General features: G+C 34.4%; 1 protein-coding gene across 11 annotated transcripts in view; it reads right to left on the bottom strand.

Moving 5' to 3' along the window:
• Positions 1-23,598, bottom strand: part of QKI (QKI, KH domain containing RNA binding) — a 157,631-nt gene that overhangs the window by 94,246 nt on the left and 39,787 nt on the right. For all 11 annotated transcript variants that reach the window (XR_003570791.1, XR_003570793.1, XR_003570792.1 and 8 more), the window contains exon 2: positions 19,451-19,593. Coding sequence is in view for 8 of the 11 variants with exons in the window: in XM_027880024.1 (XP_027735825.1) it covers positions 19,451-19,593 (143 nt within the window). In the remaining 3 variants the exon portion in view is untranslated. The remainder of the gene's footprint in view (positions 1-19,450; positions 19,594-23,598) is intronic.

Raw genomic sequence — 23,598 nt, 5'->3', positions numbered from 1 at the left:
CTAGCAAAAGCATGAATTGCTTTCAGCTGAGTTTTAGATAACCATTTAAAAAAAAAAAATCAGACACATATGGCTGGTTTGATTTTTTTGAAAGCCTATAACTTGGACCACATTGAGGTACTAGAAAACAAAATATAGCGTTTTTAACCTTAAGGAGGTAAGACTGTATACTTTCAGTTAGATAGTTTAGTGTTTAATAAAGAAAACAAAGCTTGTAGCATAATAATATTGATAGGTACCCCTGAGATCGAATTTCTGAGAAAATAATCTGAAACATTTTGAAGGGGAAAAGAAAAAACAAATGGGCAATTTACTCAACCTTACACAGAATATGCTTTCTAGCAGTAATATTTTCCAATATTTATTCAATTAATGTATCGTGACCATATAACCATTTCCACAATGACAACTCTGTAAGAAAATTGGCTTTTGGTTGTTACTTTCAGGATTTTGGGGGCTTTGAGGGTTTTGGGGGGTTTTGATTAGATTTTTTACAAGCACATCTGCAGTTATGTGTATTTGTGTAGAAGTACGCATGTAAAAAGACAAAAAAACTCTACATACACGTAGCTTTAAGAGAACTAACATGTAGACCTGTACACATAATTTTTTTTCCTTTACTAAAGATGACCATGAATAAAATTGACAGTAAAGTAAAAGCAGGGATGGATTAAAGGCATAGTCTTTCAGTTAACATTTACAGGCCCCAACCCCTTCTTTCAGTAAAAGTATTTTCTTTAAATATCATTGGCTCACCTTGTACAGAAGATGACCAGTACATTTTTGATAGGTTGTGATTAAGGAAATAGATTCCATTAATAGAAAACCTCAAATATATTCCATGCCTTTTTAAGTGTTTGCAGTGATCCAACACCACACTTACCACAGCAGAAACAGCTACACAGCTTTTGTTGAAGCAATAGTAAGAATTACTATCAAACCAAGTGCATTACAAACACAGCTCACTCAGTGACCACAATGTAGATTAGCTAGAAACAAAGGCCAAGTTTACCTCAACAGCCACTTGTATACATTTAAGAAAACAAGTGGGAATAGTATAATGTTTCAAAAATAAAATAATTTTGAAATTGTGAAATCTTTCATTAACTGTATTAGCACGTATTTTGAGGACTAAAAATGCTCCCATGGAATTTGGTAAGTGCTTAGCACAGTTAAGCAAAATAGATTATCTGATGAGGTTTTATAGGGAGAGGAAGTTGACAAAGCAGATGGTATTATCATCTGTCAATACTGTGAAGACAGACAATAGTAACCACATTTAGAAGTTAATTTTTACATACAAACCAACTTTAGTAGTTGTTAAGACTGCTAGTGACAACATGTGAAGTTGTTTCCCGAAATCTCTTCCAAAACCACCTACTACTGGTAACAGAAGAGATGCGGCATCCCTCCATCCCAAAATACAGGATGTTTTCTAAGCAAAACACCAAGTAAAGGCCAAAGTACGTATGCAGTGAACACCAGCAGGACAAGTATAATCTGCTTATGTCAAAATATCCACTTACATTTGCTGTGTGTGTCTGACATACACCATTCTGATACTATAATCAAAGCCAAATGAGAACTATTGAAGCATTTAAGTGATGAAGTTAAGTAGTAAATTAGAAACGCTGTGCTGTAAGCAATTTACACAGGCAAATTATCATGAAATAATCTCTTCATCACTTAAACACAAATATAAAACCTTTAAGGTATTGGAGAACAAAATACAGAATTATCAACCCTCAGAAAGTTTGGATCTTTCATATTTTCAGTCAGGTACTTTTGTGCTAGATTAACAAAATCAAACCCTCTAGAACATAATTTTAAATATCTCCAAGAAGACTTCAAGCGTGAGCAATTTAATCCCCAACATTTAATAAAAGGGTCATTAGAGCTAAAATATTTAAAATACTTCCAATTCTCTAAAATTTGAGTTGTCATAAAGAAAACAGCAAAACCTTATCACTGGTGAAGATGGGAGATAATGAAAAGATTTTTCTTTTCCCTCGTTTAGTAAGTGGCTAAGCACAATTTTCAGTACATATGTAATTCACTAAGACTGGTTCAATATTAATTTAGTACACTGGATACTTTTTAACACAGATTATAGGGTTTGGGTTTTTTTTTTGTTCCTAATTCAGTTACCATAATCACTTTTGAACATCAAAGCCAGATAATAACTTGTCTTGTTATGGGCAAGAACTGATAATTATTGTGGGAGTAAAACCAGCTTAGTCTAGTTCAAAAACTTCTGTATGTAAAATATGCATTAATGCAAAAACAAAGGATATGAACATAATTGTAATATATCACCAAAACACAGTATTTGTGCAGCAGGAGAACAAAGTTAACATTCAGTGTTTTGAAGTCTGTGATATATTATACAAAAATACCAGCATCCGGAGGAATATGATTAATGCAAAGATTTTGCCTATTGCATATCTCCGAGGTTACAATGAAAAATTCAGCTAGTAAAAAGACTAAAGGAGTTCTCTCCATACAAATACCTATATCCATTACTCTGTCCCAGATTTAACCTAGGTATTACATAATGCAGTTAGTGTAGCAGTAATTTTGGTAACATATTAAATTCCTTTAAATTACATGATTTTTAATTGGATTTTTAAAGCACAACTTCTGAAGTCAATTAGAACAGTATAGATTCCATGGGATGTCCAGAAAGGAGAAAATTCTCCAGAAAGTTTATCAAGCTCACTAGTAAGCACTATTTGGAGCAGGAAAGAACACATTAAAGCTCTGTTCTAAGTACTGAGGTATTTATGTTGAATGGCATGCATGAGTCAGCCCTCCTCAATGCTGTTTAACCTCTAACTCACCTTATCTAGACTGCTGGTAGAATGGCATCAGTACAATTCAGACACTGAGTTGTTTACATTATGCTCAGAATCGAATAAAATTTTTTGAACACACATGGAGCAAGTCAGTTTGCTGACAAAACTGAGCATAATATTTAGCATTCCTTGGACAGTTAGTAAAAAGACCTTGTCCTTGACTGTACAGGTCTTTAATAAGAAGTGTTGATACAAATTTATCTAAGTTTTCCAGTAAAGCTTTAATAATAAGACAATAAAGAATCAGTGATGAACAGCAGCACCTTGTGCTCCCTGTTGGATTAAGAACTGCTGCCTTCCCTTCTTGGACATCAGCAATATATATGTTTCACGATTTGAAGGATGGATTACCATAATACACAGTTTGGTCTACCTTAGAACTACTTGTCTATTACTGTTTGTTACTAGTGATGTTCTCTAAGTAAGATTAAAACAGGTGGTACAATAAATAAGAACTTCTAGAGTTTTTTAAATATAACAAATTAGAATTTTTAAAATTTTTTTTCACCTAAATTGATTTTATTAGTTACAAGAATCAAAAGTATTAAATTTTTACAGGGTAATCCTGAGTCCTATTCAACTATAAAGTTCTCTCTGCTAATATCTGTATCCTGGCATCATTACATTATTTAACAAATTAAATACTACTTCCAATTGTGTTCTGCAATGTGTCAAAAAAAACCCACCCAGCACACCATGTAATTTCAGATAGAAAAGTGAGGCTACATTAACTGCATGATAAATTTTAACAGATATATTGCTTGCTACAATAAAAACTAAATTGTTTTTATAAAACACTACAATACATTTAAAGCCCCAAGACACCACAACAACATAACCATCTTAAAATAAAAATATCAACTTATTCCATTTCATAAAATCATAGGACAGTCTGGGCTGGAAGGAAACTTGAAGATCATCTAATTCCAAACCCCTGACATGGACAAGACTACCTTCCACTAAACCAGGTTGCTCAAGGCCCCATCCAACCCAATACTGAACATTTACAGGGATGGGGCATCGACAGGTTCTCTGGGCAACTTGTTCCAATGTCTCATCACCCTCAGTAAAGAATTTTTTCCCAATATCTAATTTAATTCTACCTTCTTTCAGTTTATATCCACTACCCGTTGTCCTACTCCTACAGGCCCTTCTGAAAAGTCCCTCTCCAGCTCTCTTGTAGGCCCGCTTCAGGTACCGGAAGGGCACCACAATTTACATACCACAATCCTGCGACGTTAGCTGTGTTGGTAGAGTTGACTTGCCAATTACCAGATTATTTGCATTTGTTACTGGCTGAGAAGAGTATCAGCCACTGATATGGTGATCATCCAAAAAGCTCAGAATCTTTCTGATCATAGCTGTAAGCTAGACAAGCCAGACTATCTATGTGATGACAAAATATCATTTTAACCCAGCAGTCCACATCCTAATGCTTTAAATGCTCCTTTAAAAAGAAAAAAATAAAAAAAGGCAAAAAATAAATGCATTTAAAAATATAGCTGGATTTAGAATGAATTACTAAATCCCTTAAATCCACAATATTCACCTCTAATAACCTCTGTGCTGAAAGCTTTGAGACCGCATTTAACTGACAAACAGCTTTACAAACGTCATGTAAATACATTAGATCAGATCTATCAAAAAGGAAGAAAAATAAAATCAAGTTAGCTTCCCAGGTCATTTTAATAATGGTAATACAGCTTTCTTGATTAAAGAACAAGGAAATCTCAGAGCATAGATTAAAAGAAAAAAACCAAACAAACCAAAAGTATTACACTGAAGTGTGCAACTTTTTTCTCCAAATTCCTAACTTGCATTTTATATGAGGACCTGAGTAAACGATCAAGCAAGTATTCACGTTAGATACTTGGTGTTCAAGTATTCAGGTACTGAAAATTTTTAATGACAGATTATAATGTTAGATACTTATCTAAATAACACTTACTTTTTAGCACTGGAATTCTAATGAATGGGACAGAGCCTCAGCAGTAGCTACACCTAACTGACTGAATGCATTACAACTAGTCAGAGAAGCCAGCATGGAGTTTCCTTTGTTACCTGCTTTAAGTAGGCATCTGTCAGAACTCGTCATTTACTATATCCTGAATTCTTATGACTACATTTTAATCTTGTACATTCAAAAACCGGTATCTTCAAAATGTTATCTAGGGTACTAATGTAATTTTCATCCACACATTCAGCCACAAAATTTTCAGCTCCTCTGGGGAGAAGAATCCCCTTTATTTTTTAAACATAATGTATACATGTGTTATCAAAGGCATGGGGGAAAAAAGGCTTTTTTTTTTTTAATGTTAACACAAATATAATGTCTTTAATCTCCTAGGCATTGTTTTGACAACTTAGCTGCTAAAGAGCTAACAACATTTATTCACAAATTCTTTGGCCAATTTGAAGATCAGTCTGTCCAACAGCATACCAAAAAATAAGTATCTTAGCCTACTAGATTTGGCAAATTACCACAATCTAACACCAATATTTTCTGCAATTCCATTTTCTAAAAACTAACCCAAGATGTAAACATTTATGCTGAGAGGTTTATCATTTAGTTCAAAATCAGGTGATTATTAAGGAGCTTTACTGTCCTAGGATTGAATAAGAAGTTATTTTTAATTTTCACTTTTCTGTAATAAAATTACACCTCCACCTCATAGTTTTGGCATTAGATAATGGAACCTTCAAATGGAAATTGCTAGAAAGCAATCCAAACCCAAAGGGAGATCTACATTTTTTTGTGAAAATGAATGACACCATGAAGACCTTACATTGTACTGTCAAGAAACTTCAAAACATTGCAGAAGTTGCACTCCCTAAGTTCCTCTAAAGAGGAGCAGTGTAAGTCAGATAAACAGACTACAAAATTAGAGAAAATTTAACAGTAACTCTCAAATTACTGGCCTCTAACACAAAGTTATACAACTTGTGTTCTGGTTGTTACTGTGCAGAATGAAATCATCACTTGGAAAAAACCTAATACTGTAAACAACGGGCACTTGCATTAGATGGATAAAAGGAATAAAGGCAAGTTTATTAAATAAGCTAACTTTTGCTGACTTCATTTCCATATTTTTGTATAATGTACCACATAAGTAATATTTGCATTAACCTAAACAACTTCCAGAATTCAAAATCAAGATCCACAGAGCTGCTGTGACAATTAAAAATGGCAACTAGCACTTCAGAAATGGCATCATGTACTAAATGCAAGAGAAGATTTTCAAATTAGTATATAATTCCACAGCCATCAATCTCTCTGAATAGAGGTATATAAAAAAAGTAAATCTGACTAAACACAATACAACAAAATCCCTGAGCAAAGTAGTTCAAATCTCTCTAATCTCTTTTATTCAAGGCCTGAAAATCATATCTACTATCATCCTACTACATACAGTCCAACTGAACTTTCGCATACCAATTTTAGTACTGGCCACAGAGAAGACAAACATATATAGAAACATAAATTAATGCAAGGCTGTCTCAAAGTGATAGAAAACCACTCTGGTAGTACTACTGTAACATGGGGAATCCACTCCTATTATGGGAAAAAAAACCCCAGCCCTTAATATTAAGACAAATGAGGCCCACATATCATTGCTGCAGTCTTCTAAAAGCTGACACTTAGCTGCTGGGCTACACCTCACGTCTACAGTCACTCCAATAAACTTTAGGCAAGGGGACATACCAATTCCCGCTAAGAAGAGGAGGTTTGGAATTTCCTCATCTCCTTCCACCATGTCAGTTTAGGCTGCTGCACAAGGATCATTTAAAAACAAAAAACCCTGGCACAGTCCTCTCCATTAAAGGCTTTAACTTGAACTTTGGGGGGGTGTCAGCTGACAGCTGTAAGCCAGGAGGAACACTCAAGTTTGGGTTTAAGAACTCAACAGGTTCTTGAGAAGAAACTGGAAAAATCTCAGACAAGAAGCAGCAAACAATATCAAACAGGACTAATCTTTTAATTAAGTCACTGTACTTATTTCAAGCCTACATTCCAACAGTCTTCACTGCATGTAGAGGAATTAGCCATACATACAAGTTACATGTCACATATGAGGCTTTTATGCAATTAAACACCTATTTTTCCAAATATTAAATTTCATTTTGAAAATGTATCAAACATCAAATTAAAATTACAGTACTTTTCCATATATCTAATAAAGATGGGGATTAAGATATATGAAGTTTATAGCATTTGAGAGCATTCATGCTTTCATCTATTACAAAAATATACAATGTTGTTTCTAAATTAATCATTAAACTCCAAGCTACTTAATCAAGTACCAAACTGTTTCCAAGAGTCACATTATGGAGCAAGAAAATGGAAAGCTATTGCAAAAATCACCTAACAAACTGCCTGAATCGGAAAAAAAAAAAAAAAAAAAAAAAGTAAATTTTTAAAATAATTTAATTTGGTCAACAAAGCATTCATGTTGGTTTGTGCAGAACAAGCCACTGAAAAGTGCAAAGTTTTACAACAGTTTTATAAAACTATTTATATCAAATTCTGTGTTATTAATAAAAGCACTCTTTCAAGGTTTGTCCTTCCAAACTCTTTAACCTTTTCTGTCATTAGGGTTGACTGATAAGTCACCAGCTGTTTTTTTTTTCTTCCCTGTGCTACAATGCATTCTCTTCCTTTTTAAGGCTGGTATACCCAAGCAACAAACAGCAGGATTTAAGCTAGCAGCTAGAATGTCACAATCCTATATATTTAGCTCCCATCTCATTTATTGCCATCCCTCAGTGTCAACCATTTAATGTCCCTTTTGCTCCAGTCTCCTGACATTCCTCACTGAGCTGACAACACTGCAGGCTGGATCAGCAGACAGAAGATACAAGAACACACAACAAACAACAAAGAGACCTTATCAGTTACCAAAGACAAAAGCCATGCCTTGTCAAACACACTCAAGGCAAAAAGCATTCTGGATTTTGCCTTCCTTCCCCCATTTCTGAACTAATTTTTACTGTTTATAAATTGTGTAGTTGTTTATACAAATATTAACTTTAGATCTTCAGTGAAACAGTAGTTTGGGGGTTTAGCATGTTTAATTAGCAACATTGTATTTTCACCTAACAGGTTAGAAACCCTCCTGTTTGTACTATCCTAATTCACACTATTTGCTTCACTTTTGTTTTCTCAGTACTTTTCCTACATAATATAAACTATGTCAAAGTCACATTTGCTTTACATTTGATTTGTTTTTGACATTAACCCTTTTCCTCATGCCACAAGTTTAAAGAAGACCTTAATCGCGTAGTTTCAATTCCACTTCAAATAACTATAAAATAATATCCCTCAAAATGAATTTTATGCTACATGTTCTGTTCATGTAAAAAACACTAATCTAATTACTGTCATATTTTGGAAATAATTGGATTTTAAATTGCTTAGAATTATCAACATAAGTGAGAAAGCTGTAAAGATAGACAAATTAACAATTTCATGGTTTTAAAATGGGAATCTCTGTTATCATTAAGAGTCCCATTTGCAATTATTTAAAGGCCCACAGAACCATTTGGTAGTTCCCTCCTTTAAGTGGTCATAAAAACCTTTAAACAGTAATTGAAAGATTGTTAACAGAAACTCTCTCAGGAAATCAGATCCTGTGAACAATCTAATAGCAGGCATGCTTAAGCAAGATAGTGAATAATCTCTTTCATCCTATTCACTAAGATGAGGTTCTCAGAACAGTGACAAGACATCAGTTTGAATAACACCAGGAGATGAGTAAAAATTGTTCAATTCCATGCTCTACTTGGGAATCGTGACACATTTATCCAGAGAATTAACAAGTTGTGCTGTGTGTAAATCGGTCTCAAAACTTAATTGTAGGATCCAGCAGTGCTCTCTAAGCCTCTCAGTTTATATCATTAAACTCATATTCCAATAACAAAGGATCCTCAGGACATACAGTCCAACAACTAATTTCCATAATAATACCTTTTAATTAGATGTGACTACGTGTGACATTACCCAAGGCACTTAAAGTTGGCAATTCAGCTGTAGACTACTTCCATTTCTCAGTAATTAGACGTGAGAAAGATACATTTAAATTGGAGCACCATTGCACATAGTGATACTATAGTTAAAAATACGTAGCAGAAATGGAAATTCTTAAGACTTAAGGGCCACTATTCCCTTTTTTTTAATTTACCAGAGAACTGCAGTCACTTCTCCTCCTCTCAAAAGGAAGAACTGATAGTGCAAAAACAGGCTTTGAGGTTATTATACTCAAGTTTACATAAAGGAGAGGTGCTCAGTAATCATTTTATCTTACTAGTTACTGGAACTTTAAAAAAATTCTGCATCCCTTTCGGGCAACAGATTTTAAGCTGAGTTATTCAGTCTTTTATAATTCTAATTTGCAAAAATGTATTTATTAGCCACCTTGAAAGATAGGAACGGAGGAAACACAGAAATTGCATGATCCCAAATCAGAAGGCCTTAAAGCTGTACAATATAAATAGTAATTACTATTTTTTCCCTCCACAATACCACACTGACAAGCAAAGTTAAAAATAAAGTGGTAAAGCACTACACCAAAGAACAGAGCAACTAAACCCATGATAAAGATGCATAGTATTGTTTTGTGGATAAAGGTGAGGTATCACCAATTACAATTATAATGAAAGTTACCATATTCAAGCAAGATATCTTGGGGAAAAAATGCATTTTTTTAAATTTCTGGAGTGAAAAGTTAAGGTATTAAATATTACCAAATATAAACATGGTTTTCATTTATGTGACTGATTTTAATAGTTTAATTTAGCTGTCTAAATTGATGTTTATAATCACAACTGATATCTGATCATTTTTGCTTTGCTCCTTTAACTTTTACAAGCATTTGAGTATTGGTAACACAGCTACGAACTCATCCACAGACAAAAAGCTCTTTAATGAAACAACCTGAATTTTATGAATTCGTGAGTGAAGGTGAATCAGAATTCTCACCTCATTTAAGACAAATCAACTTCTGAAATACCTATTTCTATATTTAGATATACTGAAAATATTCCAAGTATTTCAACAGTCAGAACTACAAAACTTCACATTTTAAACACAAACATCCTGCTTAGTCATAGGAGCTTTGTACATCACCATCAATTTCCATGCACAGTTTACACTGCATTAAGTTCATTACGAGTTCATTTAACAAACTAGATCTAGAATTTCATGCCCTGAAAATACTGAAATATGTCACAGAAAGCAATTTTAAATTTTTTCATCAAAACAAAAACAATTCCCCTCCCAAAAGTTTAGAACAAAAACCAGTAGGATTATATAAAAGAAATAATAAATAGATTTCTCAGTGTTGACCATATTTAAAGTGAAAAATTAAATAAATAATTTCATTCACCTTCTGAAAAGTTTGTTACAAAAGGTGTTCACTATGTATGCACAGCTGCCACAATCTGTAAGCTTGCAAAATTCAAGCCTAGAACAGCAGGAGAACAGGTCAGAAATACAGAAGATAGCTCAAAGTAAAGACACTAAAGGAAATACTGAGGGCTAAAGGTCTAATCTACCTTGTTTGCTCTAAATGACTTCTGTTAAAAGCTTAACTCTCTGCTCTAACTGTAAGAAAGTAATGCATAAAAAGAGAAATGAGCCAAAACTAAAAAGCCACTGAAACATCTTAAAAACCCACCTACTTGGCAGCATTTAAGGGTACAAGTCTCACAACATAAGCACTATAAAATTATGCCCTTCAGCCAGCAACAAGCAGTAGATGAGCACCATTACAGTCTAATAAATACAGTAATAGTAGCACCTTTAGATATCAAATCACATTAAATCTATTATCCTAAACATCTACAATTACAACACTACTCAAAAAGCAGGATATCAACAATTACTACGCTGAGTTTTCATTTCTAGTTTTTGCCTTTTATGCTGGGGCTTTTAAAGTAAGGAGACTGGTATTACCACTTTATGCAGTTCTGTGATGACCAATGCCACCACAGACACTGCAGCAGAAGAGGAACTACCTCATATTTCCCACAGGAGAAGCAGTATAATAAAGAGTTATCGTAAAGCTTTGAGATGTACTTCAAGTTTACATGCCAATCTACCCGTCTGTAGTGACTTAGGATATAGAAATATGTTATCTGGCAGCCCTACTTATATTACAAAGCCAGAGTTTCAGGTCTCCCTCCTTTCAGCTTGCCCATCAACTGACACACAGAAGAAACTGAAATCCTTCAGAAAGACTCACAAGCACTTGTTTACAGATTTTCCAGGTCTCAAGGGCAACGTTTGCATTCAAAGTTTGCTTGGTAGAAAAAAATATTACGCAACATATTATTTTGGCCAGAATAACTTGAAAAAATCTAAAGAGATCAAAGCCCAAGAAATACTATTTTTGTGCTTGTGCTGAGTGAAGCAACTTTGCTTTACTCCTAATGCAAGGGACATTCACTTTAAAAACAACAGCAATCAAATGGTCAAATGAGTTCAACCTATAAAATTCAAGCAATTAGGTTAAACAGTATGACCTAGACATTATGTTAATGTGTTAATTTGAATAATATATTCACTATCATCTGTACTTAAGATACATTAGCAAGATAACTGGTCATTTCCACTAATCATGATAATGAATTTGGAACAACAATACAGAGATATCTACTTAAGGCAGCATTCACATTTTTAGACCACCTGTACTTTTCACAGGAAAAAAAATCAAAAACTGCTGCATATTTAGGACAACTTTAAATCAGAATTCAGTTTACAATCTTTCCAGAGAAAGCAGTCCCTGTATCACTGACAACATGGCAAAGCCCTCCGTGTCCTTTGACACCACAGATCATAATGTTTGCAAGTAGAATGAACTTGAATTTTTAGGTCAGTATGTTCTGATTGTTTACAAACCACATAGCTGAGAGATATTGATCACACTTATGTCAGTACTCTAAAGAAACAGAAACCTTCCGAAAAAGCATTACTCAAACTAAGCAACTGAAGTGTTGGGTGGATGAATGCACATAATTAGGACAGGTGCATGAGCTTTCCTGTTGAGAGGGAGCACTATTCTGTGCAGTAAGAGACAACTGAGTGCAAGTAAGGTATAAAAAGAAACTGGCTGCTCATCAGGCAGTATTATTTTTCTTAAAATACTGAGTGTATTTGAACAAAAAAGAATTGACTCAGTTTCAGAGTAGTGTAGCAAATCTCAAGAAGAATCAGCGTCTTCACAGAATTGATTACTTTGCATTGCTCTTAAGATAGAGAAATGAAACATAAAAGCTTAGAACTATGAATTAATATTACACCAAAGGAACTGAAATGACAAAAATGCAGAGAACAACCACCCTGGTTCTTCTGCATTATGGAACAAATTCAGATCAGAAATGAATGCTATAAAATGCAACATTACACCGAAAACTTTTCTTTGACAACTGATATACACATTTAAATGCATTAATGAGTTAAGAACTTCAGATACAGCATAACCTAAAAACACCTTTTTAAAAAAACTTGACCATCTTGCTTAAAAGGCAACTTTTTAAAAAAATTAATATGCATCTCCAAAGCTTGTGGGCAGACTTATTCTAGTAATAAACAACAGGTCTTTTAGTATTGAGGGCACGTAAACTGATTTTTACCTAAGGATTAGGAGAGATACAAGGAAAATATCAAGCTGATGTTTTGACTCAAAATTACTTTTAACAGCAATTCAGAATGGGGCTTGCTGCATTCTTACCCTGGTAAAATAGAGAGCAAACATGATTAGCAAAGACTTGCATTTCACTGATCACCGGTATGAAGTTACTGAACTCACGCTGACCTGACAGGAAAGCACTGAATTACTTTTGCAAGGGCAACTCCATATACATCTGAGTGTACAAACAGTAATACCTAAACCACAGAGCTACTAAAACAGAAAAAACACCCTAATACATCTGCCAAAAGCTGACTGACCGTTGCTGGGAGGGGACGCAGACAGCATGGCACTGTAATTCCCAGGTTAAATTTCTGGGGAAAGCACTGCAGCTCAGTGCTATAGGTCTCCTCTGTCAATTAGCCAGATGGGGGAAAGAAGTTTAAAAACCTATTAATTCTGAAGAAAGGGTTCTTCTCTCTATTTCCTCTTTCCTTAAAACACTGTAATTCCCAAATACTAGTCCCATATCCTTCAGGAGTCCATTTCAGCTCTCTGAAGCAAAGGGAAGATCTGTTCTTGACTTTGAGCAAGGGAATACAACTGTTAAAGATTCTGATGCCTAAACAGTAATTTGCAAATTCCCATATGTGTTTTAAACACAAACTCTACCTTGCTGTCTTAAGTATGGTTTTAGTACTTGATGTATTTCCATGTTCACTGCAGTCCTCAGTCCTAGTTGAAGTACACCAGATGTTAAAACAACCTCAGCAGGTGTACCCAGGCATACTTGACATCATGTTGAAACACTTCCTCCTCTCTGTATAAGACCCTTCTTTCCTACAATAAACCTTTGAAAGAACAGATTGGACAAAAACTCAATGTAAAACAAAATCAATATCCCACAAATATCTCTGCCTCACAGTTGACCTTCTGTTATTTGTACTTGCACGTAACTCTTCCGTACTTAAGTCCTGCAGGAGCTACTTCACAAAAGTTCTGAAGGAAAAGCAAAAGCAAGCACAAACTGACAAAGGAGTTGTAGTACACAGTCAACTGAAACCATGCACCCAAACATTTTTGTAGTCCATGAAAGAAAGAAATGTATGCAGAATTCAAAACAAAAGAGTGTATTAAGACAGCTCTGATCAAACACATTGAAAGCCTGACTCTGCATAGAAAATGACATGAGCCATAATGAAAGGCACCATGTGAGCAAAAACAAGCATGATGGATGTTGACAGCTAGATTTGCTCTTCAGAAGTTCAGCTGGACACATTCTTTGCAACCTTAAATTTCCTAATTCCCAAAATTAGACATTTTTAATAAGATTAATTAATTAGAATAATTTTAGGTATTTCATTCAGAGAAAAGTAACAGGCATCCTCAAACTGTTAAAACTAATTTTCTAGACTACCATTCTCCTTTAGCACTTAGCTTCCCCATATACACACACTTCTCTTCATCCTTGGGGAACAGAGGATCCCAAATGTATAGCACTAGTTGTTTATGTCATATTAGAGGATTCCTACTCTTATGAGTTGGACCTGTATACTTGTTAAACAAGAAAAATAATCCACTACTTTCTGCTAGAACTGTCATTTACATGCTGGACATAGTTTGTACATAAATATGCATATAAAACTTTAAGTTTAATCTTATGATGTTAATTTGAAGAAGCTAGTAATATAAACATCACCATAAAAGCAGTGTCCTAACAAATATGTTCAATGTGTGTGTCAGTACCAGAAGTAACTCATTTCTTCTCCCAGATTTCAGAATTTACTTTGAAAAATATTAAGGGAAGCAGAGTAAATAGCATTTGCTTTGGCAAAATCTTTACTTGTCTTACCTCCACCCTACCTTCTTTTTTTTTTTTTTTTTACATATATACACAAAACCACAATATCTGCAAAGAACAAAACTTGAAAGTAAGAATTAAATGAGAAGAAGAACTTTAACAGATAAATGAAAAGGTAATCACCTAACTTAAACTCTTCAAGAGTTTAGTGCAATTAACAGGGAAGAAATAGTGGAGATATGGGAACCAAGTTAATTGGTACTGCTCTGCCGATGCTGAGCCTGCAAGATTGCTATCAGAGACTAAAGGACAGTGTTTTTAATTCCAATGTATTTTAGACTGTCTTCCATCCTTCTGCCTCTGAGTGCAAGTTCTGGAGATTTGACCAGCATATTTCTGAATAAAATTATGACAATGTCTGTCATCTTTCAGCTACAGAAAAAACAACCAAAGGAAAAAAAAAGGGAAAAACCAACAAAACAAACAAACAAAAAACCCCAAAACACAAAACCAAAAAGAAACCAAACAAACCAAACAGCTATTGAGTGTGAAGCAGGGTTTAAGAAAAACTTACTGTCAACAGGTGAATCAGATGGTCAGTAATGGAAGGGTATCTAACAAAATGTTATACAGAAGGAGTAAAAAATCTCCATACAAATCTAAGGCATGCCTCCATTTTATCAGTATCTAAACAAAGGGGCCCTTTGTTGCCCTTACCATGTGCAACCACAGCACATAAAGCCTCTTGTGAATATATAAATTTCAAATTCAAAATTAAATTTTTTGCTTCTACTAGAATTTTACTTCTACTAGATTTTTTTCCAAAGATCTTACTCAGACAGAAAATTTGTGATCAAACTACTTTAGTTATTTCCTATACATTTGTACTTTCATCCCAAATCTTCCTTCAGCACTGCCACTGTTCTGTAGCCCAAGTTTATTTACAGAGAACAGTTATATTCCCTCTTTCCTTCCCATTACAAGGGTAAACAAGGCCAGGTCTTTTAGCCTCCTTCCCTGTTTACCACTAGGGAATGAAAAGCTTAAGTAAAAGAACCAGAACAATAAGTAAAGATGATGTTATCGTCTTCCTAATCCATATTAGGGATGCTATTAAACTCTGATATTACCAAATTGAAAAAGGATTTAAATGTTTTGTCAGTAAGTTCCCCATAGTAAAATGAATCCCCGTGTTCATCGTTCTGTTGCACTAATTAAACAGTTTCAACTAAAATGGTCAGAAAGTACGCACAAGCTGTTTATCACTGCTGGCCTTTGAGCTTCAGTATACTCAAAGGACATGCTACTTAAGATGCGATAATTACTGAGTTCTTACATTTTTACTGAAGAGGCACAGAAGAGTTCCAACAGAGAATTTCACATTAATCAGAGCTAACAGGGTACTTATTAATAATAAAGCCGTGATTATAATAGAAAAAACATTTATTCAGTTGAACATTTGTAGGTACTAATTCCAAAAACTGTTTAAATTGATATCAGGCAGAAAGTTAAGTCTCAGCTCTTTAGGGAAATTCAAGAATATTAATCGTTTATCTGAAGCATAAGAAATGTTAAAGACTATTAACTATTCATCCACAAACAATAGCTTAACCTCCACTCTTCTGCCTCTTAAGAGCTCAGTAATTTTTCTGACATCTTTTCTTTTTACTTTTTTAAACTCTGATGGAGGTTATTTCGCCATGAATTGGAAATGCCTTCAAACTGTAACACCAAAGACTTACACAAGAGTACAAACACTATGCTGTAGAGAGCACACTTTTAACTGAAGGGCAAAATATGGACAAGTAATGGAATTTCATTTGCTGTGTGCCTTTTGCACAGTTTCTCTCTCAAGTTTCAGGAGCATATACATGGTTCAGAAAATCTAAGTAGCTTAAACCTCAATTCTAATACTAAAATTTCTATAGAGATTAAACACCTTTCAAGGGTGCTAGAAGAAAATTATACAAATATACCCAACTGCCTAACTGTAGTTTGCAATAAAAAAAAAAAATGTCAGAAAGCAAACCATCCTAACAGTTACACAACTGTGACTGCGATTACATCATGGAAAAATGCTCCTTATTAACACAATACACCAAAGAAAGTTAGCCCTTGTTTAGCAAGACTTGTGCATACCTTCTAATTACTAGAAGTAGAAATTCAGCCTCTAAATGGACAGAATTTAAAAACTACAGGCTGTTTCAGACAATTTTTTTTTCGAAGTTGAACCCTGCATCAACTATGGTCTTTGAATAAATAAGGTAAAAATACTCAATATGCACTCATATAAAAAAATAAATTTTTAAGAGACTATAGGGGATTTTATATATTTATTTCAGCTTTTAAATTCAATTTTATATATTCTTTACTCTGTGTGGGTAAGCAGAGGATAGTCAAACAGTAATATCAACATGATGTAGCATATGAAAATTTACTGTTTCACCTTTTATACATATATGCATACATGTATGTTTATACATACAGCTATAAAACATGCTTGTTTAACCTTAGAGGAGACCATTCTTTTTATGCCTCATAAATAACTGAGGATTCTGGGCACAAAATGGCACTATAGTACCATTATTCACTACAGTCAACTCGTCAATACACTCAAAATTCTGTGTCACGAATATTTACGAGAGCAAAAGTTTATTAGAACAACATAAAACTTCACTGATTATTTTATTTTACATTTCTGTTACTAAATATATTGCTAAATGTCCAAAAGAAAAAAGTTTCTGGTCACTCTGAGCAACTTTATGTTTATCTAATTTTATGCCTTTGTAAGGTAGATAAGTTGGAAGAAAATTATGGCAATAGAAACAATTAACTAGATTCATCTGACAAAATAACTCTGATAGTCTGCACAGCATGTCTCTCCTATATCTGGTAACAATTAAATTAATTGCTAAACGTAAGAAGTTTCACATAATACTGTGAAAATTATCGTAGGTGATAATTTTTATCTTTACATGTAAATTTAACTTCACAAGTGAAATGAATACTTACAAGTCAGTTTTATGTTAGTTGGGTTTTCTTTTAAACAAGTTAGAATCACTGTATTCCAGACCTTCTGAATGTCATGCTAGCCTGAATTCAAAGCAGGTCACTTGACTTCTAACTTGCAGAAAGATCTTAGAAAGGGCCTACATACAAAAATCACTGGGGTTTTTTTTGTATGTAGTGGTATATTCTAGTTCATTAACCAGTTAATGAGGCTGTGCAGATCCCATTTCAAGTAGCTATGAACAAATACAGACAACATGTACACAAAAGCAGGAGCACAGAGGGAACTTGGGCTCCCTAGTGAAGCTCCAACTGCCAGTGGTAGAAATTGCATGTTTTCTAGCACACAATTCACATCATCTCACAAGAAGCAACTACCTTTTTATTCCAGGTCACATGTATACAAATCACAAGTTTCTCCAACTTTTGAATGTATGAGAGTTGATTTAAATAAATTAGTGAACTCCTCAAGGACTTTCTTCTGAAGGTACACAAAGAGCTAGCAGCAGTTAGTGAAATCATACACCTGAAGTTACACAAGTGCTGTCACAGTAACTAGACAAACTCTTTCTTGCTTATTTACATTACATTTGATAATTAACTGACAGTGAAGAGCTAAGGTACTAAACCTCTGACTTCTAGAACAGCAGTTTAACAATAATAGCTATGGGAAATCCAACTCTTTTCCTACTCGTGATCCTTGTAAAGCAAGCATCAATTACAACAAATAACTAAGGCAACTCTTCACAAAGAATGCATTGTTAAGTTATGAAGCCAAGATTTCAATTTGTAAGCAATGCTTTAAAAAGCCACTAAGCAATAGAACTCTAAGATAAATGCAGGTATTGAGGTTCAGAGCTATTTACACAGCTTTACGGAATTGCATAGCATAGTTCCTCTCAAAAATCTGTAATTCCAAGGAGTTTCAAAAGAATCAGTGTTTCTGGTATGGGGGTATGTATGCATTTACATGCATGTATATATACACATGCGTTTAATTTGGAAGAAAAATGCAATGGAACAGGAGAGAGATGTCCTTACTGCCACTGCAAATTCTCTGCTTTCCCCAGTAGAGGCGCTTTAACTGCAAAGCAAAACAACTGTGTGAAAACTGGAAAGGCAGAAGAGACATTTGCCTAAATATTCTGTCCTGAATAATGACTTACACTTAACCTTCTTAATGGAGCACAATCAGGTTTTATTTAGAGGCCTGTATGTTGTAAGCAGCATTGAAATAATAAAAACTCAATTTGGAGAGCTTAATTTAATTAACTACACAAAGAAAAGCCATAGAAATACACAACTGTTACTTCCATTTTTTTTCGTTGTTCTGTAATTTCTTCCCCTTTATACCACATCAGTGTGCAAATGCCTTACTTGGATCCTGCACTCCCCCACTGCAACAGAACCTTTAAGTCCTATTAGAGAAGAATAACATGATTTCTTATTTTGTCAGTGATCAATAAAAATTGTTGGGGTAGTTGGGGTAGATTTTGACAGGATTATCTTTCCCAAATAGTTTGAAACCATTTAGACCAAAGAAGCTCAAAACAATTCTTCTAGTTAAAATGAAACTATTCTCCCTAAGAAGGTAAATGTACAGTAGAACTGAACACTCCATGGAGAACACAAGAAAGCAGGAAAGAAACGAGCTTTGCTTAAGCAGGGTGGGGAAAAGAGGGAAGACAGGACAACCAAGCCTAAGATAAAGACATTTTATAAAAACACTATATGCAACAAAACTGGTTACACAAGTATGGGACAAACAGTAATTGAGACTAAGTACAGTCTCCATAAGAGACTCTAAATGGGCCTCTAAACATTCCCCAACTGACTTTTAGAGACACACCAAGAGGAAAAAACAGCTTCCCAAAAACTACTTTCTTCATAAAATTCACTACACAGTGTCTCAGGATGGACAGTCCTGAATGAACAAGAAAATTCAGATCTTAGATCTATGGCTTGGTAATCCAGACTAGTTTGCTGTTTAACACAACCTTCTCCTCACTGCAAATCAAGGCAAGTGGAACATACACTGATTCCCTAAGAAGTTTCCAAAGCAGCTTGGTATGATCCAAGGGTAGCATCACATGAAATTTACATTTAAAGACAACCACAAGGATCAAAAAATAATTTAGGGACTAAAAAGATATACTTACATCTGGATATTCTTTTACAGGCACATATAGTTTCTCTTGTAACTGTACAATAGGTCCCACAGCATCTGGTAATTCTGCACTTCTCTTCTCCGTACTACCATTTAATGTGTCGTTATACATGTCTTTCCGTACTCTGCTAATTTCTGTGGGGGGAAAAACGTATATTAGGCATCAAATAGAGTAACAGATTGTGATCTAGCATGACAGTCTTCTCTTTCTATTATTTCCCAAATCTTAATGTCATTTTCTTCTTCTCCTCATGAACATCACAGTAGCTGAAAAATCTAGTCTTTTTTTTTTTTTAATATTTTCTGTTTTGTTTGAGGTTTTTTTTTGGTTGTCTTTTTTTTCTTGTTGTTAAAATTTCAGCACCCAGCTTTCATGTCTTTCATGTCTGTAAATTTGCCACCTAGTTATCCTGTTTATGGAATTCAGCTATTGAAGTAAAAATTATGTGCAGTTCTTTAGAACACTTACAAGACATATAAAAACAGTTCTTCTATTTATTTTCTTATTTAAGCATGTAGAAAACAAAACAAAATTTACAAATCTGCATCTAACATTAAAAAAAATTAATAATAGAAAAATACAGTACTTTTTGCTAGTTATGGGATAAACTACTGTATTTGGATATTAAATGGCGCATCTTTCAGCAACAAGAAACAGGATAACTCAAAGGTGGAGCTACTAAGCACACAGTCTGACAGATAATAAACTAATAAACTAGTACATATTGTTCTACTGACTACCCCCAGTGAGATAATGAAAAAACAAAGACAACTGCAGTATCAGTCCTGGGCAACCTCTACATACACCCACAAGTTCTGCTACTTCATTTCAAAGTAATGAAAATCTTCTCAACAGCACCAGGGAATGTCAAAGGTGAACTTGTAAGTACTGTTTATACCATTTACACCTGTATTACTCACACCTTGAAGTATTTACTTGAAAGACATAGTTCAGAAGTTATAAACAAGGTAGTTAAAAAAAGAATAATTTGATTCAAATCTAGGTTAGTATCACTAAACTATAATAATCTGAGAATGGTCACAAAGCTTTCTCTTGTTTAATCAAAAAACACATTTAACAAGAGGGTACATTTTATTTCTAAAACTGTTAAACAGGTATCTAAATTGCTGCTGTAAGGATAAAAAAAATCCCATATTTCATAATGTATGGAATCCCAACTAGCATAAAAGGTTCTCAGTGAGTTTATTTTTATATCATTGCAGAATTACTTAAAATTAATGTATTAATCAAGTTTCAAACATAAAAACTAACATTTAAAACTAACATTTAAACAGGACTGTTTCCAAAGCAGTAATACTTATAATAGCACGGGCGGTAAAGTAAAACCAGGTATCAGTAATTCCAGTCTTTTCATTACAAGTGTTACAACTGCTTTCAAACCCTTCAGAATTAACACGACATCAAAACCAGAAATCTTATGTTTTCATCTATACACAGGAAGCCACAGAAAGAAGTAGTAACTTGAAACTCTAGCAGCAGACAGGAGATTAATATAACCTATGTTTCATAATCAGTTTCTTCTCTGGTAAATGATTAATAGTGGTGAGATTTCACCACTTGAAAAGCTGTGGGGTAGGGGGAGAACATCAGAAACAAAACATCTCTGAAACGCATATTCAAGAACAAGTTGCTTCTTCACTGGAAACTGACATAATCATGTATACTATATCATGATTTGGTGGTTAACACCTGTTTGGAATCAAAAAACACAAATTTCATCATCATATAATCATAGCTCAAGGAAAAAATCCTCATCTCCTTCTACACTGACAATTTTGGCAACAAGCACAAATTCCTCAGAACTACAAGCAGTATTTATACTGGCTTCAGTATATAAAGAAATTCTTTAGCACATCTCTTGGAACAAATATTATTATCTTTTGGCAGACTCTGTTTCCTTTTCATTCTCTTCACATTTTCCATTAATTTATACTACATTGAAACAAGCTAGGCAGTCTGCAGAAGTACTGAAGCTTAAGTAGCAGCACGGTCATTTTTATTTATATTTGGCAGCTACTGAGTAGCTGTACTGAAAATTTCCTTTTAAAATATATCTTTCATGCAGAACATAATCAGTAACATTTTCACAGAGAAAACGAACATGTATTTTAATCTTTCTCTTACAAATAATCCTATGTCAGATTCGTGACACTTTAAAGTCAAACACTGAGAACATACACAGATAGCATGAGAAGCTGACTTGAGGACTACCACTCCATTTTGGCTTATATGAAACCTAAGCTATCTATCATGACTAAAACTTTACAGAGAAGGAAGACACCTGCCAGCTCAAGGTCTTCAACTCCATTACAGGACCAGACACCCGAAACCTAGTTTTCTTTGCATATAGAGGTTTTTATTTTCTATACATTCAAGTCAGCGATAAAGGTGACAAATATCAGGACAGGGACGGCCACATCAACTCAGCAGTATCAGTGGCTCTCTAAGTGCTACCATTTCTTCTGCTTCTTGGCATTTTATCTTCACTATTGCCTTAGACACTTTTCCTAAGACCTCAGAAGAAACATTCAGAAGGAAAAGGTGAAATAACAAGCATGTATTCCCGGTTTTCTTTAACTTCGGATCAGGTCTACAAACTCCCTTTCTCTGTAATACATTATCTAGGAGCCACTCCTTTTATTTATCTGGTATTTGGCAAAACTGAAGGATTACTGAATAAATAACAAAATAATTAAATCAAATCTCCAGCTCACCCATTCTCTCTCACTTCAAACTATGGATAGAACACAACTTATTTTCCTTCCTAATATATTAGTGCAGCTCACTACAAGTATTGTCCCAAATACACAACTCTTGAAATTAGTTATCTGCTTGATATGCCTCCTGGGATTTTTCTGATTCTGCTGAATCCTTTTATACATCTTCAAGAACACTTTTTTTTTTCCTTTCATGACTAACAGCCATCTCCTCACCTGCCCCTTATTTAATCACATCTCTGGCGTCTCCACAAGACTCCATACGATGTATTGAATTTTGATGACAATCTTTCCTTTTACAGTCACTGTTACATCCAATTCAAGCTTCTAGTCTCCTGAGTATCTTGCAACTTTGCCACTTGCTTTAGGCAGACACGAGTATCTAAAGAATTATTCAGCACCTCCCTGAAGTTCATCAGGAGGGAATAAGGTTCCAAAAAGCCTCACCTGCACCATGTTAGAAAAGATAAAAGCGCTGCTCTCCCTTAAGCTCTAGCAAGCACCTGTTTTATTCTGTTCTGAAAAATTTTCAACTACTTAAAAATCTAAGTAGTGCAAAAGTAGGAAGGCCACATTCGCAAAACACACTTTCTTATTTTTTAGAACTGAATTCACATTATTTAAAACAAAACACAACAAAACAAAACCAAACACCAGACAAACTGAAGTAAACAGCCTTTTATTTAGATTTATTTAACATTTCTTACACACTACAAGTAGGTCTTCCGTTGCCCAAAAGCTTCTTTGGCATGTCTCTGATGAAATCACACTTCTCAGGTTCATTGGCAAGACTTTAGCTCCTTCACATTTACAATTCTTTACAGATTCTTCCATCTGACAGGAAGCTAACTGATTTAAAAATAAAGAAAGCTTTGCTTTCAAAGTGAACATCTAAGTAAAATTCCAGCTACTTTATCTTAACACTGCAGTGGTAATTATGTTGTATAATGCTCTAGGGATTTAAAACAGAGTTAGCAAGAAGAGATAATTATAATAGTAGATATGGCTAAAAAAAAAGCATACAGCAACTTCACCATACCTCTAAAACCTGTGAGTTCTGCAAATGCAATAACAGGTCTCCTTTCAGAAGATCTAACTACTCATCTCTACTGTAGGTAGAAGTAGAAACTCACATGAAGAATCTGAAAGCCCCCATTACTCATTCACCTTTAGCAATACCCTCCTCTGTACATTTTAAGTAGTAAGTTTAGCAGTAAATGACAAATTTGTCTTGCTCACAGCAAGGTAGCAGAGGAATAGATTCAAAAAAGGACAAACAAAAGGTTTCAATATATCTACCTTGTTTCACCTTAATATGTCATGATGTAGTCAGCCATGGTAGCAAAGACATGCATTCCAGTCCAGAGGACATTTTTCTTCTTCTATCCCTGAAAACTATAC

This window comes from Empidonax traillii, unplaced genomic scaffold (assembly GCF_003031625.1).
Source record: "Empidonax traillii isolate 1590-97213 ecotype Southwest subspecies unplaced genomic scaffold, ASM303162v1 scaffold63:size2014119, whole genome shotgun sequence".
Classification (NCBI taxonomy): Eukaryota; Metazoa; Chordata; class Aves; order Passeriformes; family Tyrannidae; genus Empidonax; species Empidonax traillii.
Note: the sequence above shows the minus strand (reverse complement) of the source record. Positions and strands in the feature narration are given on the sequence as shown.